Genomic DNA, 15,277 nt, shown 5'->3' with positions numbered 1-15,277 from the left:
CTTCCTTCCTCCCTTCCCTTCCTCCCTTCCTCCCTCCCCCCTTCCTTCCTCCTTTCCTTTCCTCCCTCCATCCCTCCCTTCCTTCCTTCTTCCCTCCCTCCCTTCCTTTCCTCCCTCCCCCCTTCCTTCCTCCCTTCCTCCCTCCCTTCCTTCCTTCCTTCTTTCCTTTCTCCTTCCTTCCTTCTTCTTCCCTCCCTGCCTTCCTTCCCTCCCTCCCCCTTCCCTCCCTCCTCCCCTCCCTCCCTTCCTCTCTCCCTTTTTCCCACTGTAAACAATCCTTCTCCTCAGGGTTCCCTCCTTGGGTCTGCTCCCCTTGGGAAATGCCTCGTGCCCTGAAAACTATTAATAAATTGTCACACGGGGCTTTCGGGTTTTCTACAACTCCTGCTCACAACTCTCCAGGTGAGGCAGGTGCCCTCAGAGTCTCGTGTTAAGGATGAAGAAAGGAGCTCAGCCAGGTTCACAGAGCTAGAGAGTGCCCGAGGCAGAATTCTCCCGCAGCCTCCCTGACTCCAGGCATGAGGACGGTCCATCAGTTCTCCAGCCCTCGCCCCCACCAAACCATGCTGTCTCTTGCCCTCTAGCTTCTGCCCAGCAACAACACTGACAGCTTCTGCCCATCCTGAGACTGGCCCAGTCAACAGCTGGCTTTCAGAGAGGTTGCACAGTTCTCCCGGATGCCAATGGTTTTGTGCAGCGAGCTTCATTTGGTTGTTTCCCCTTCAGGCTTAGAGTTGGTACTGTGTATTGGTTCCGAGGCAGAAGAGAGGTAAGGGTTAGGCAATGGGGGTTAAGTGACTTGCCCAGGGTCACACAGCTGGGAAGTGTCTGAGGTCAGATTGGAACCCAGGAGCTCCCATCTTCTCAATCCACATTGGAACAGGAGCAACGAATGCCTTAACTCCAAAGATGGTGACAGGAACGTCAGCTGAAACTTTATGAGAAGGATGGAGTGAGGGCCAAGCAGAGGAGGGATCCTTCACCTGCGACTTCTAGGAGAAAGCCCCAAAGGTCCACCATGAACAGTATTGTTCATGGGTGTCTCCCCTGTGACTGGGAGTGGGGGGGGGCTATCAAAGCAGGAAAGACGGGCAGCCCTGCACCCTTCGCACTCCTCTAAGCCTTTCTCCATGGCAGAGGGCTACTCTGGCTGTGAAGTGACGTGGCACGTGGGCAGGAGGGGCGGCAATGATGGAGCATCACTACCTCCACGGCCTCGTGCAGGTGACGGAGCTCCCCGAGCCTCAGTTTCCTCCCTTGTAAAATGAGCCCTTGGACCAGATGGCCTTGATTTGTCTAGGTTGCGTCGGAATGGAATCCGTGGCCTTCGGCTCTGAGACATTCCTCCACATCTCTCCCGTTCTTCTGAGGGCCCATCATTCTCCTCCTCTTGTTTCCCACTTTAGAGACAAGCCAGGCCATCTGGCAACAATTCCCTGAGCTCCCCTCCTCAGCATTTCTGTTTAGCTACACCAGCCCTGGAGGCCTTCCTTCATCCCTCAGAGGAAGAGGCGTTCTCCCCCTTTGCCAAGGCCAAGGCTGCCCTCTGTGCTTGCCACCCGTCCCCTATCCACCTCCTCTAGGGCTTGAATGCTCTGTCTGTCTGTCTGTGTCTCTGTGTCTCTGTCTCTGTCTCTGTGTCTCTGTGTCTCTGTCTCTGTCTCTGTGTCTCTGTGTCTCTGTGTCTCTCTCTCTGTCTCTCTGTCTCTCTCTGTCTCTCTCTGTCTCTCTCTCTCTCTCTCTCTGTCTCTCTGTCTCTCTCCCTTCTGCATCTTCAATCTGTCCCTCTCCACTGCCTCTTCCCCTCCTACCTACAGACATGCTCCGATGTTTAATCTCTTAAGAGTCTTCCTTTGCTCTTCACTGTGACTTAGTAGACTTGGAACTTGGAATCAGGAAGATTCACCTCCAAGTTCAAATCCCTGCTCAAACAAGCTACGTGACCCTGAGCCATCACGCTGCCTGCCTCAGTTTCCTCATCTGTAAAATAAGGATAACATGCTTGGCACATGGTAGGCGATTAAGAAATACTCATTGATTGATCATAGATTTAGAGCTGATGATGAACCTGACCCTTAGAGAAACAAAAGGACTCATCTAGGCTCATACAGCCAGGAAATACAGGGGCAGAATACGAACCCAGCTCTTCCTGGTTCCAAGGCCAGAGCTAATATCCACTGTGCTGCCTCAAGAGCAATGCAAACTTTAAAAAAATGAGATAACTCTATTTTGATCAAATTGATTTCCTTTGCACTCATATATTTTATTTCTTTAAGAACATTATTCTGAGAAGAGGCCGGTGGCTTTCAACAGATAGCTGGAGGGCCAGCTCAAAGAAGTGGCTGAGAACCCTTTCTCCAGAACCATATGTGGCAACCAAAGTGTGGATTCCTTATTCTTCAAGGAGAGGAGACCCTGCTGGATTTCAGGTGTAAAAAAGACTTTACTGCAGATCTAGACTCTGCTATTTCTGATCTATAAATGATGAAGGGGATGAGGGAGAGAGAGAGGACCCCAAGGACCTTCCCAGGCTAAAGCTTGCGGTTTTCTGTTAGTCCTGCCTTTGTACTATGGCTCATAGCCTTCCCTGCCTGGTTCTGCCTCCTTAACATTTGCCTAAAACCTAACCACCCTTCAAAGTTTCATTGAAGAGCCACTTCCTCCCAGAAGCCCTTCATGATACCTTCAGGCTTAGCTCTTATTCTCTCCTCAAACTACCCAATATTTATTTGTCTATTATTTATGCAGCCTGAGCCCCAGATCACGTTCCTATGGTACTCATCCTCATTGGTAGAGATCAATGCCCTAGGGTCCCTATGCAGGGCTGGGGCTGGGGGCGAGGGGGGTGGCCCGCACTTGGATGTGGGAGAAAAGAGATCTGATCTTTTCAAACTCTTCCATTGCCTCTGACTTCCAGTTTCAGGAGAGATGTATAATGCCAACCTCTCTTCAGGTCATTGAAGGGAGAGAAAGATTGTGTGAAGAAGCCATGAGAAGAGCTGTCTGTCTCGATAGGGGCCCTCTCTAGAGCTTGTTACACTAGAAACTTTGAGGAATTTCCCTTGGGGTGAGATCTGGCTCTCCCTCTCCTTCCTTCTCCTTCTTCTCCTCCTCCTCCTCCTCCTCCTCCTCCTTCTTCTCCTTCTTCCTCTCCCCCTCCCTCTCCTTCTCTCTTCTTTCTCTCCCCTCCCTCTCCTCTTCTTCCTCTTCCTCTCCCTCTCCTCTTCTTCTTCCTTCTTCTCTTCTTCTTCCTCTCCCCCTCCTCTCTTCCTCTTCCTCTCCTCTTCTTCTTCCTCTTCCTATCCTCTCTTCTTCTTCCTTTCCCCCTCTCCTTCTCCTTCTCCCTCTCCCTCTCCTCTCTTCTTCTCCTCCTCCTTCTACCTCTCCCCCTCCCTCTCCTCTTCTTCCTCTCCCTCTCCCCTCCTCCTTCTTCTCCCTCTCCCCCTCCCTCTCCTCACTTATTCCTCTTCCTTTATCCCTCCTTTCCTTCTCCTCCTCTCTCTCCTCCTCCCTTTCCCTCCCCTTCTCTCTTCTCCTTCCTCTCCCCCTCCCTCTCCTCTCTTCTTCCTCCCCTTCTCTTCTTCCTCTCCCTCTCCCCTCCTTATTCTCCTCCCTCCCCTTCTCTCTTATCCTTCTCCTCTTCCTCCTTCTCCTTCTTCCCCCTCTCCTCTCCCTCTCCCCCTCTCCCTGTCTCTGTCTGTCTGTCTGTCTGTCTGTCTGTCTGTCTGTCTGTCTGTCTCTCAATGAGTTACTTTGCTCCCAAAGGGAAACTCCTTCCCTCTGCATTGCTCGTTGCCCAGTACACAGGCCCCCAGGTACACCTTCTGGGCCTTCTCTTTTGCTTTTGACTTGGGTTTCTTTTTGCAGAGCCAGCCAAGTCTCGGCCTTCTATCCCAGCTTGGGCTCCTTTCCTGGGTCAGAAATAGTGAGCAGGGGTTCCGCTTCAAGCTTCGTTACTTCCTCTAGACAGGCAGTCTTTGGAGGAGCAAAGAGACACGCTTCTGAGCCAGCAAGAGCTCCTTTCTGAGGACAGCCCGGTGGTCTTTGGCGCCAACGTTCTCCTTCCCCTCCTGGCAGGAATTCGCTTCTCTTGGAAAGGGAGGAGGGAGGAGGGAGGAGGGAGGGGAGGCTAAGAAGTCTCTTCTGGCCTCTCTGTGAGCCTCTGACTATAGCAGCCCCCCTTCCGCGTAGGGTAACCCCAGCAGAATAGATGTTCTTAGCTAGATAGCGTCCATCACCCAGACCCCAGTCTGCCCCAGAGCAGGGCCTTCCCTCCCTGTTTTGGAATGGAACAGAACCAGAACTTGGACTCGAGGCACCCTGGGGCCACCCTTCCTGCCCTTCCCCCAGGAAGTCAGGAAACAGGGCTGTCATCCAAAAGCCTTTTATTAAGCATCTCCTTTGGTTCGGTGCTGCAGAGAGAGGCCGAGAACCCTTGCCTGCAGCTCTGCCGTCTGGGTTCCGACCCAGGGACGCCCCGGCAGGTCACAGCTTGAAAAACCGGCACAAGCCTCCAGGAGAGGATGGGCCAAGCATCACGCCTGTCCCTCAAGGCCCGGGAGCCCGTCTAGCCAAGAGCCAGGTGATTCCAGGGGCTGAAGACGGCCGGCCGAGGGCCTCCAGGCCTCCCTCAGCTTCCTGCTCCAGAACGTTCCCTCTTCCTCGTAGCAGGACCTCAGATCAAGGATCCGCTCCTCCCAGGTCTCAGGGCCGCACATAGGGAAGGACGAGCTTTGGCCAAGCGGGCCTGAGGGAGTGGGTGGCCGGGGGGAGCCCACCAGAAGAGGACGTCAGATCCCCGAAGATGGAAGGGAGGACGGAGGAGGCAAGACGAGGAGGGGAAGCAGGAAGAGGGAGAGAGAGGAAGGAGGAAGGATGGAGAGGAGGGAAGAGGAAGGGGAGACAGGGAGGAGGAAGGATGGAGAGGAGGGAAGAGGAAGGGGAGACAGGGAGGAGGAAGGATGGAGAGGAGGGAAGAGGAAGGGGAGACAGGGAGGAGGAAGGATGGAGAGGAGGGAAGAGGAAGGGGAGACAGGGAGTAGGAAGGATGGAGAGGAGGGAAGAGGAAGGGGAGACAGGGAGGAGGAAGGATGGAGAAGAGGGAAGAGGAAGGGGAGACAGGGAGGAAGAAGGATGGAGAGGAGGGAAGAGGAAGGGGAGATAGGGAGGAGGAAGGATGGAGAGGAGGGAAGAGGAAGGGGAGACGGGGAGGAGGAAGGATGGAGAGGAGGGAAGAGGAAGGGGAGACGGGGAGGAGGAAGGATGGAGAGGAGGGAAGAGGAAGGGGAGACAGGGAGGAGGGAAGAGGAAGGGGAGACAGGGAGGAGGGCTCCATTCTTTGTCTCTCCATCACTCGGAACAGCTCCTGGCACACAGTGGGCGCCTAATCAATGCTTGCTGACCCAGACTGAGCTCTTGCCAAGGATTCTGTCCAAGCTGACAGCCCCGAGGTCCCTGCGGCACTGAGAAGGCCAGACAAGGGCCAGGAGGGACGAGAAGGGGCGGCCGAGAAGGGGCGGCCGGAGAGGGAGGAGAGAGCAGGGATGCCTCCAATGTACCCACAGGGAAAGGCATCGGTGGTGGGGGAGGGAGAGCGGAAGGGGGAGCCCTGGGGGGAGCCCTGTGGAGGAGCCCCTTCCCTCCTGCTGCTCGGGCTCCAGGGTCGTCGGGTCCCTGCCAACGCGGAGATCCTGCGGCTGGAAAGGCAAGAGAGGAGGGCCAGAGAGCCAGAAGAGCCGGAGCAGGGAGCCTCCCGCACGTCCTGCCAGACAGACACGGCCAGGAGCATCTCCACACGCACCACACACGCACATGCACACACACATACACACATGCACCACACACACCGTACACACACACACGCACACCCACACATGCGTACACACGCACGCACACACATACACACGCACCACACGCACACACATGCACGCACACACACGCACACGCGCACCCCTACATAAGCTGGCCATGGAGCTCCATTTTGTTCTAAAAAGCCAATTGGCCCAAAGGGCCAGTCAGTGCTCCAGCCGTGGGGAGTCCCGAGGCGACAGGCCGCCTTCCCATCCCTTCCTGTCTGTCTGGGTGCGCTGGGCGTGAGGGGAGCCTTGGGGGCGTCTCCAGAGGCAGCTGGGCCGGCTGTTAGCTGAAGGGCTTCACCAGCTTCATGGCAGCGTAATTCTGGAAGGAGAGAGAGGCGCAGAGTCAGCCCGAGCCTGCTCGTCTTTGGGAAAACCACTGACCCTTTGGGACTCAGTTTCTCCAAGGAGCAGGAGGGGTCGCCAGGGGGCGCTGAGGTCACCCCCAGCTCTCTGGGTGGATGGGGGGGTGCTGAGGTCACCCCCAGTTCTAGGTCACCCCCAGCTCTCTGGGGGGAGGCGGGGGGCGCTGAGGTCACCCCCAGCTCTCTGGGTGGATGGGGGGGCGCTGAGGTCACCCCCAGCACTCTGGGTGGATGGGGGGGTGCTGAGGTCACCCCCAGTTCTAGGTCACCCCCAGTTCTCCGGGGGGAGGCAGGGGGCGCTGAGGTCACCCCCAGCTCTCCGGGGGGGGGGGGGGGCCTGAGTTCTGGAGGAGAAGTCAGGTTGGAGGGTGAGATGGTCTTTGGGATGTTCCTGACCCAGACCAGGAAGAGGGCCGAGTGACCTGCCCGGCTCCCTCCCCAAAGGGAGTCTTCATTTGGGAAGGCGAGCAGGAGAGCCTCGATGGCCACCAAGTCCAGCCCTTCATTTGACTATTCATTGAAGCCCTTCCTCCCCTCTTAGACCCATGCTAAGTGCTGGTTTTGAGACAGAAAAGCAGTAAGGGCGAGGCCCTGGGAGTTAAGTGACTGGCCTAAGGTCACACAGCAAGGAAGTCTCTGAGGTGACATTCGAACCCAAGACCTCCCACTTCTGGGTCAGCCCCACAGCCCCTCCATATTATAGAGGAGGAAATGAAGCAGGATTTGAACTCAGGAACTCCTTCCCCACCTAACAATCCTAACTGTATCCTGTCTCACAGGAATCGTAGCCCTACCTATGATTCCAAACTTGCCCCCCATCACCAATTTCATCCCTGCCCCCATTTCCCCTGAAGAGGAACAACCCTAATACTCGACTCTTCCTTATACCGAATCCTAATCGCCCTCTTCTGCCTCATCAACAGCTAATCCAAGGTTCTATTTCCAAAATGGGGTCCAAAGTCTCTTCCTCCAGGAAGTCTTCCTTGATTGATCCTGCCATGCTTATAGCTTACGCCTTAATCTCTATTTGCTCATTTGTGGTATGTGTTTCCTAGATTCCTTTTTAACGTTTCAAGTCTCCGTGTAGGGGCAGGACCACCTCTTTCCTCCATGCCGTGGGTGCCCCAGATCCCATCTCCGGGCCACCCACAATGGGCCCAAGAACCCCGAGAGCTCAGCCGGCCGGGCTCCCTGCCCTGGGAGCCGGAAAGGGCTCCGCCAGCTGCCCGGGTCCATCCCTGGGAAGCCAGCGTGGGCTCCGCGTCCAAGGCTGGGGAAGGGGGCAGCCCCCGGGGCCATCGCAAATGGCCACGCCTCCCAAGGTCCCGCCGGGCAGCCGGGCAGCCCCCGCCGCGGTCCCTCCCGGGGCTGGGGGTGCCATCCAGACGGCCGCAGCTGTCGGCTTTCCCCAGCGCTGCTCCCTTCACAGGGAGGTTTCCCAACTGGGTCAGGGCCCAGGCTGCCTGGAGCCCGCCGGAGGCCAGAGTGGGGTCCTGGGCCGGGCCTGGCCATCGCCCTGCCGCTGCCGCCCGGCTGCTGCCCGGCTGCTCTGGCCGAGACCTGCCCAGAGCCCTGAAATGAGGCTTCCCCGGGCCTGCCTTTCCCAGGCCTTCCCGCACCCAGGGAGCCCCCCGCGTCTGCCCTCCCCAAGACCGCAGAGGGCCCGCCGGACGGCCTCCGGGCTCAGGCAGTTGGGGAGCCTCTTTCCTCGCCTTGGCGTGAGCAGTGTGCTTGCCAGGTCAGACCAGGGGCTCCCCGGGGGCACCGACTGTCTTCCTGCCTACACGCAGGGGCTCCCTGGGCCAGGGACTGTCTTCCTGCCTACACACGGGGGCTCCCCAAGGCTGGGTGTCCCAGTCCTGGCAGGGGCTCCCTGGGGGCACGCACTGTCTTCCTGCCTACACGCAGGGGCTCCCTGGGCCAGGGACTGTCTTCCTGCCTACACGCGGGGGCTCCCCAAGGCTGGGTGTCCCAGTCCTGGCAGGGGCTCCCCAAGGCTGGGTGTCCCAGTCCTGGCAGGGGCTCCCTGGGGGCACCGACTGTCTTCCTGCCTACACGCAGGGGCTCCCTGGGCCAGGGACTGTCTTCCTGCCTACACACGGGGGCTCCCCAAGGCCTGGGTGTCCCAGTCCTGGCAGGGGCTCCCCGGGGCAGGGCCGCGTCTCTACCAGGAGCCGGGGGGGCCTGGGCATCCTTGAGCACACGCCAGGTCTCGAGAAGGGCGGGCTTGTCTTCTCCCCCCCACCTCCCCAGCCCGGCTCGGGCTGAAGGACTTCCTGACCCTCCACCCCCACCTCCCCTCCCCCTCCCCAGCTCCTTACCGGGAAAGCATAGACGAAGATCCCGAGGAAGAGGAGCACAATGAAGAGGATGACAAAGAGGAGGATGAGGCACCTGAACCTTCTCCAGACAATGTATCTCATGGTCTTATACGGGGACGTGAACCAGAGGAAGGATGTGTCTGGCCGCCTGGAACACAAGGGGAGGCGGGGTCAGAGAGGGGAGCCACAGGGCCTGGCCCTGGGGGGCTGCCGGCCCGGCCTGATGGGAGAGGCAGCGGCGTGTGGGCTGGAGCCCAGAAACAAAAAAGCCGCGAGAGCTCCATTTTGCAGGTGAAGAAACTGAGGCACTCCAGAAAGACTTTAGATGAAAGAGGATGTAGCCGCCAAACATCTTCCTTCGCCATCCTGCAGCTCCCTGAGGGCAGGGGCTGTTTGGGCTCGTTCCCCACCACTCAGCACAGGGTCTGGCCCACAGTCCTGGGGGAATAAATGCTTGTAGACTGGCTCTGAGCAGGGATGGGGGCGACAGTGCTGGCTTTGGGCTCAAAGGGCCACAGTTCAAATCCTGCCTCTCCTCCTCCTGATCCTGACCTGGGCCACGTGTCTTCCCTCCTCTGGGCCTGGTTCCCTCTTCTGTAAAGGGACGAGGGTGGGACGAGACCGCTTTCTGCTCGGAATCTGGGACTGTCTAACAGGTCTCCGCCTGCCACCCCAACAATGTCTTCCCAGAGCCCTCGACACCGGTTAGAAAAGGGGAGGTTCCACGAGGGCCCCAGGGTAGACCGTGTGGTCCAGTGAGCAGGTCGGCTGCGCCGCGGTCCAGAGGAGGCAGCAGCACCGGGCGCTCCCAGCTCCCTCGCCCATCGCATACGCAGCCTGAGTCAGAGGACAGACAGAGGTTCTGGTCCCTCCTCTGCCCTGACCACGCAGTGGGAGCTTGGCCACCCACCGGCCTCTCTGGCACGGAACCCTCCTCTGGGCGGTGGGTGTGTGCCACCGCCCTGTTTCCTTTGGGCCAGCCCCTGGCCCTGCGCTCACCCCTGCCCTGCACGAGCACCCCGAAATGCTCCCGGAGGAGCGGGGTTCAAACGCGGACAATCTCTTACTTCGGCTCCTCAAGTTTGGGGTTCATGTTGGGTTCGTCGCGGCCAACCCCAGCAGGCCTTTCTTCGTGTTCGGATTCAGGAACAATTTCCAGGGTCATTTCCACCTTGCCCTGTGGAGACAGAGAGCCCTGAGGCCTGAGGAGGCGCCTGTCCTCCGGGGCTCGGAGCTGAGCTGACCCTAGGGACCAGGGGGAGGGGCTCGAGGGGAAGCAGGAAAGGCTTGGCCAAAGAGCCCTCGGTGGGACAGCAGCAAGACGGTTTGGAGGCCCATTTCTGCCCTTCGCCAGACGGGAGACTAGCAAATGACCCGACTTCTGGGAAATGAGGAGGCTGCAACGTCTAATCCTACCAGCCTGAGCCTTCATGACTTTTCCAAGAAGACTAAACTGCCTGATAGGACAAAGAAAATCTGCTGAAGAGTCCTCTAAAGCATCAAATGCTGGGGCCGAAGAAGATCTTAGAGCACAAAACATCCAAACAAGAAGAGACCCAGAACAGAGAACATGGAAGATGGAAGAGGCCTCAGAACAGAGAACGTGGAAGGCAGAAAGAACCAGAGAACACTGAGCATAGAAGGTAGAAAGGACCAGAGAACACTGAGCATAGAAGGTAGAAGGGGCCTCAGGACAGAGAACAAGGAAGGCAGAAAGGACCAGAGAACACTGAGCATAGAAGGTAGAAGGGGCCTCAGAAAAGAGAACGTGGAAGGCAGAAAGGACCACAGAACACTGAGCATAGAAGGTAGAAGGGGCCTCAGGACAGAGAACAAGAAAGGCAGAAAGGACCACAGAACACTGAGCATAGAAGGTAGAAGGGGCCTCAGAAAAGAGAACGTGGAAGGCAGAAAGAACCTAGAAAAGAGAACATGGAAGATGGAAGAGGCCACAGAACAGAGAACGTGGAAGGCAGAAAGGACCAGAGAACACGGAGCATAGAAGGTAGAAGGGGCCTCAGGACAGAGAACAAGGAAGGCAGAAAGAACCAGAGAACACTGAGCATAGAAGGTAGAAGGGGCCTCAGGACAGAGAACAAGGAAGGCAGAAAGGACCAGAGAACACTGAGCATAGAAGGTAGAAGGGGCCTCAGGACAGAGAACAAGGAAGGCAGAAAGGACCAGAGAACACTGAGCATAGAAGGTAGAAGGGGCCTCAGAACAGAGAACAAGGAAGGCAGAAAGGACCAGAGAACACTGAGCATAGAAGGTAGAAGGGGCCTCAGAACAGAGAACGTGGAAGGCAGAAAGGACCACAGAACACTGAGCATAGAAGGTAGAAAGGACCAGAGAACACTGAGCAGAGAAGGTAGAAGGGGCCACAGAACAGAGAACGTGGAAGGCAGAAAGGACCAGAGAACACTGAGCATAGAAGGTAGAAGGGGCCTCAGAACAGAGAACGTGGAAGGCAGAAAGGACCAGAGAACACTGAGCATAGAAGGTAGAAGGGGCCACAGAACAGAGAAGGTGGAAGGCAGAAAGGACCAGAGAACACGGAGCATAGAAGGTAGAAGGGGCCTCAGGACAGAGAACAAGGAAGGCAGAAAGGACCAGAGAACACGGAGCATAGAAGGTAGAAGAGGCCACAGAAGAGAGAACAAGGAAGGCAGAAAGGACCACAGAACACTGAGCATAGAAGGTAGAAGGGGCCTCAGAACAGAGAACAAGGAAGGCAGAAAGGACCACAGAACACTGAGCATAGAAGGTAGAAAGGACCAGAGAACACTGAGCATAGAAGGTAGAAGGGGCCACAGAACAGAGAACAAGGAAGGCAGAAAAGACCACAGAACACTGAGCATAGAAGGTAGAAAGGACCAGAGAACACTGAGCATAGAAGGTAGAAGGGGCCACAGAACAGAGAACGTGGAAGGCAGAAAGGACCACAGAACACTGAGCATAGAAGGTAGAAGGGGCCTCAGGACAGAGAACAAGGAAGGCAGAAAGAACCAGAGAACACTGAGCATAGAAGGTAGAAGGGGCCTCAGAAAAGAGAACGTGGAAGGCAGAAAGAACCTAGAAAAGAGAACATGGAAGATGGAAGAGGCCACAGAACAGAGAACGTGGAAGGCAGAAAGGACCAGAGAACACGGAGCATAGAAGGTAGAAGGGGCCTCAGGACAGAGAACAAGGAAGGCAGAAAGAACCAGAGAACACTGAGCATAGGAGGTAGAAGGGGCCTCAGGACAGAGAACAAGGAAGGCAGAAAGGACCAGAGAACACTGAGCATAGAAGGTAGAAGGGGCCTCAGGACAGAGAACAAGGAAGGCAGAAAGGACCAGAGAACACTGAGCATAGAAGGTAGAAGGGGCCTCAGAACACAGAACAAGGAAGGCAGAAAGGACCAGAGAACACTGAGCATAGAAGGTAGAAGGGGCCTCAGAACAGAGAACGTGGAAGGCAGAAAGGACCAGAGAACACTGAGCATAGAAGGTAGAAGGGGCCTCAGAACAGAGAACAAGGAAGGCAGAAAGGACCACAGAACACTGAGCATAGAAGGTAGAAAGGACCAGAGAACACTGAGCATAGAAGGTAGAAGGGGCCACAGAACAGAGAACGTGGAAGGCAGAAAGGACCAGAGAACACTGAGCATAGAAGGTAGAATGGGCCTCAGAACAGAGAACGTGGAAGGCAGAAAGGACCAGAGAACACTGAGCATAGAAGGTAGAAGGGGCCTCAGAACAGAGAACGTGGAAGGCAGAAAGGACCAGAGAACACTGAGCATAGAAGGTAGAAGGGGCCACAGAACAGAGAACGTGGAAGGCAGAAAGGACCAGAGAACACGGAGCATAGAAGGTAGAAGGGGCCTCAGGACAGAGAACAAGGAAGGCAGAAAGGACCAGAGAACACGGAGCATAGAAGGTAGAAGAGGCCACAGAAGAGAGAACAAGGAAGGCAGAAAGGACCACAGAACACTGAGCATAGAAGGTAGAAGGGGCCTCAGAACAGAGAACAAGGAAGGCAGAAAGGACCACAGAACACTGAGCATAGAAGGTAGAAAGGACCAGAGAACACTGAGCATAGAAGGTAGAAGGGGCCACAGAACAGAGAACAAGGAAGGCAGAAAAGACCACAGAACACTGAGCATAGAAGGTAGAAAGGACCAGAGAACACTGAGCATAGAAGGTAGAAGGGGCCACAGAACAGAGAACAAGGAAGGCAGAAAGGACCACAGAACACGGAGCATAGAAGGTAGAAGGGGCCACAGAAGAGAGAACAAGGAAGGCAGAAAGGACCACAGAACACTGAGCATAGAAGGTAGAAGGGGCCACAGAACAGAGAACAAGGAAGGCAGAAAGGACCACAGAACACTGAGCATAGAAGGTAGAAGGGGCCTCAGAACAGAGAACGTGGAAGGCAGAAAGGACCACAGAACACTGAGCATAGAAGGTAGAAGGGGCCTCAGGACAGAGAACAAGAAAGGCAGAAAGGACCACAGAACACTGAGCATAGAAGGTAGAAGGGGCCTCAGAAAAGAGAACGTGGAAGGCAGAAAGAACCTAGAAAAGAGAACATGGAAGATGGAAGAGGCCACAGAACAGAGAACGTGGAAGGCAGAAAGGACCAGAGAACACGGAGCATAGAAGGTAGAAGGGGCCTCAGGACAGAGAACAAGGAAGGCAGAAAGAACCAGAGAACACTGAGCATAGAAGGTAGAAGGGGCCTCAGGACAGAGAACAAGGAAGGCAGAAAGGACCAGAGAACACTGAGCATAGAAGGTAGAAGGGGCCTCAGGACAGAGAACAAGGAAGGCAGAAAGGACCAGAGAACACTGAGCATAGAAGGTAGAAGGGGCCTCAGAACAGAGAACAAGGAAGGCAGAAAGGACCAGAGAACACTGAGCATAGAAGGTAGAAGGGGCCTCAGAACAGAGAACGTGGAAGGCAGAAAGGACCAGAGAACACTGAGCATAGAAGGTAGAAGGGGCCTCAGAACAGAGAACAAGGAAGGCAGAAAGGACCACAGAACACTGAGCATAGAAGGTAGAAAGGACCAGAGAACACTGAGCAGAGAAGGTAGAAGGGGCCACAGAACAGAGAACGTGGAAGGCAGAAAGGACCAGAGAACACTGAGCATAGAAGGTAGAATGGGCCTCAGAACAGAGAACGTGGAAGGCAGAAAGGACCAGAGAACACTGAGCATAGAAGGTAGAAGGGGCCTCAGAACAGAGAACGTGGAAGGCAGAAAGGACCAGAGAACACTGAGCATAGAAGGTAGAAGGGGCCACAGAACAGAGAACGTGGAAGGCAGAAAGGACCAGAGAACACGGAGCATAGAAGGTAGAAGGGGCCTCAGGACAGAGAACAAGGAAGGCAGAAAGGACCAGAGAACACGGAGCATAGAAGGTAGAAGAGGCCACAGAAGAGAGAACAAGGAAGGCAGAAAGGACCACAGAACACTGAGCATAGAAGGTAGAAGGGGCCTCAGAACGGAGAACAAGGAAGGCAGAAAGGACCACAGAACACTGAGCATAGAAGGTAGAAAGGACCAGAGAACACTGAGCATAGAAGGTAGAAGGGGCCACAGAACAGAGAACAAGGAAGGCAGAAAAGACCACAGAACACTGAGCATAGAAGGTAGAAAGGACCAGAGAACACTGAGCATAGAAGGTAGAAGGGGCCACAGAACAGAGAACGTGGAAGGCAGAAAGGACCACAGAACACTGAGCATAGAAGGTAGAAGGGGCCTCAGGACAGAGAACAAGGAAGGCAGAAAGAACCAGAGAACACTGAGCATAGAAGGTAGAAGGGGCCTCAGAAAAGAGAACGTGGAAGGCAGAAAGAACCTAGAAAAGAGAACATGGAAGATGGAAGAGGCCACAGAACAGAGAACGTGGAAGGCAGAAAGGACCAGAGAACACGGAGCATAGAAGGTAGAAGGGGCCTCAGGACAGAGAACAAGGAAGGCAGAAAGAACCAGAGAACACTGAGCATAGAAGGTAGAAGGGGCCTCAGGACAGAGAACAAGGAAGGCAGAAAGGACCAGAGAACACTGAGCATAGAAGGTAGAAGGGGCCTCAGGACAGAGAACAAGGAAGGCAGAAAGGACCAGAGAACACTGAGCATAGAAGGTAGAAGGGGCCTCAGAACAGAGAACAAGGAAGGCAGAAAGGACCAGAGAACACTGAGCATAGAAGGTAGAAGGGGCCTCAGAACAGAGAACGTGGAAGGCAGAAAGGACCAGAGAACACTGAGCATAGAAGGTAGAAGGGGCCTCAGAACAGAGAACAAGGAAGGCAGAAAGGACCACAGAACACTGAGCATAGAAGGTAGAAAGGACCAGAGAACACTGAGCATAGAAGGTAGAAGGGGCCACAGAACAGAGAACGTGGAAGGCAGAAAGGACCAGAGAACACTGAGCATAGAAGGTAGAATGGGCCTCAGAACAGAGAACGTGGAAGGCAGAAAGGACCAGAGAACACTGAGCATAGAAGGTAGAAGGGGCCTCAGAACAGAGAACGTGGAAGGCAGAAAGGACCAGAGAACACTGAGCATAGAAGGTAGAAGGGGCCACAGAACAGAGAACGTGGAAGGCAGAAAGGACCAGAGAACACGGAGCATAGAAGGTAGAAGGGGCCTCAGGACAGAGAACAAGGAAGGCAGAAAGGACCAGAGAACACGGAGCATAGAAGGTAGAAGAGGCCACAGAAGAGAGAACAAGGAAGGCAGAAAGGACCACA

General features: G+C 55.5%; 1 protein-coding gene across 16 annotated transcripts in view; it reads right to left on the bottom strand.

The window, feature by feature from the left end:
- Positions 1-4,368: 4,368 nt before the first annotated feature.
- The window catches only part of DYSF (dysferlin), a 279,243-nt gene continuing 268,334 nt past the window's right edge, over positions 4,369-15,277 (bottom strand). For all 16 annotated transcript variants that reach the window (XM_056814043.1, XM_056814044.1, XM_056814045.1 and 13 more), the window contains 3 exons: positions 9,609-9,718; positions 8,542-8,689; positions 4,369-6,177 (listed from right to left, as the gene is read on the bottom strand). In XM_056814043.1, the coding sequence (XP_056670021.1) occupies positions 6,139-6,177; positions 8,542-8,689; positions 9,609-9,718 (297 nt within the window). In that variant the 3' untranslated portion in view covers positions 4,369-6,138. The remainder of the gene's footprint in view (positions 6,178-8,541; positions 8,690-9,608; positions 9,719-15,277) is intronic.

This window comes from Monodelphis domestica, chromosome 1 (genome assembly GCF_027887165.1).
Source record: "Monodelphis domestica isolate mMonDom1 chromosome 1, mMonDom1.pri, whole genome shotgun sequence".
NCBI classification, from domain to species: Eukaryota; Metazoa; Chordata; class Mammalia; order Didelphimorphia; family Didelphidae; genus Monodelphis; species Monodelphis domestica.
This window is presented reverse-complemented; position numbering and strand designations above follow the sequence as displayed.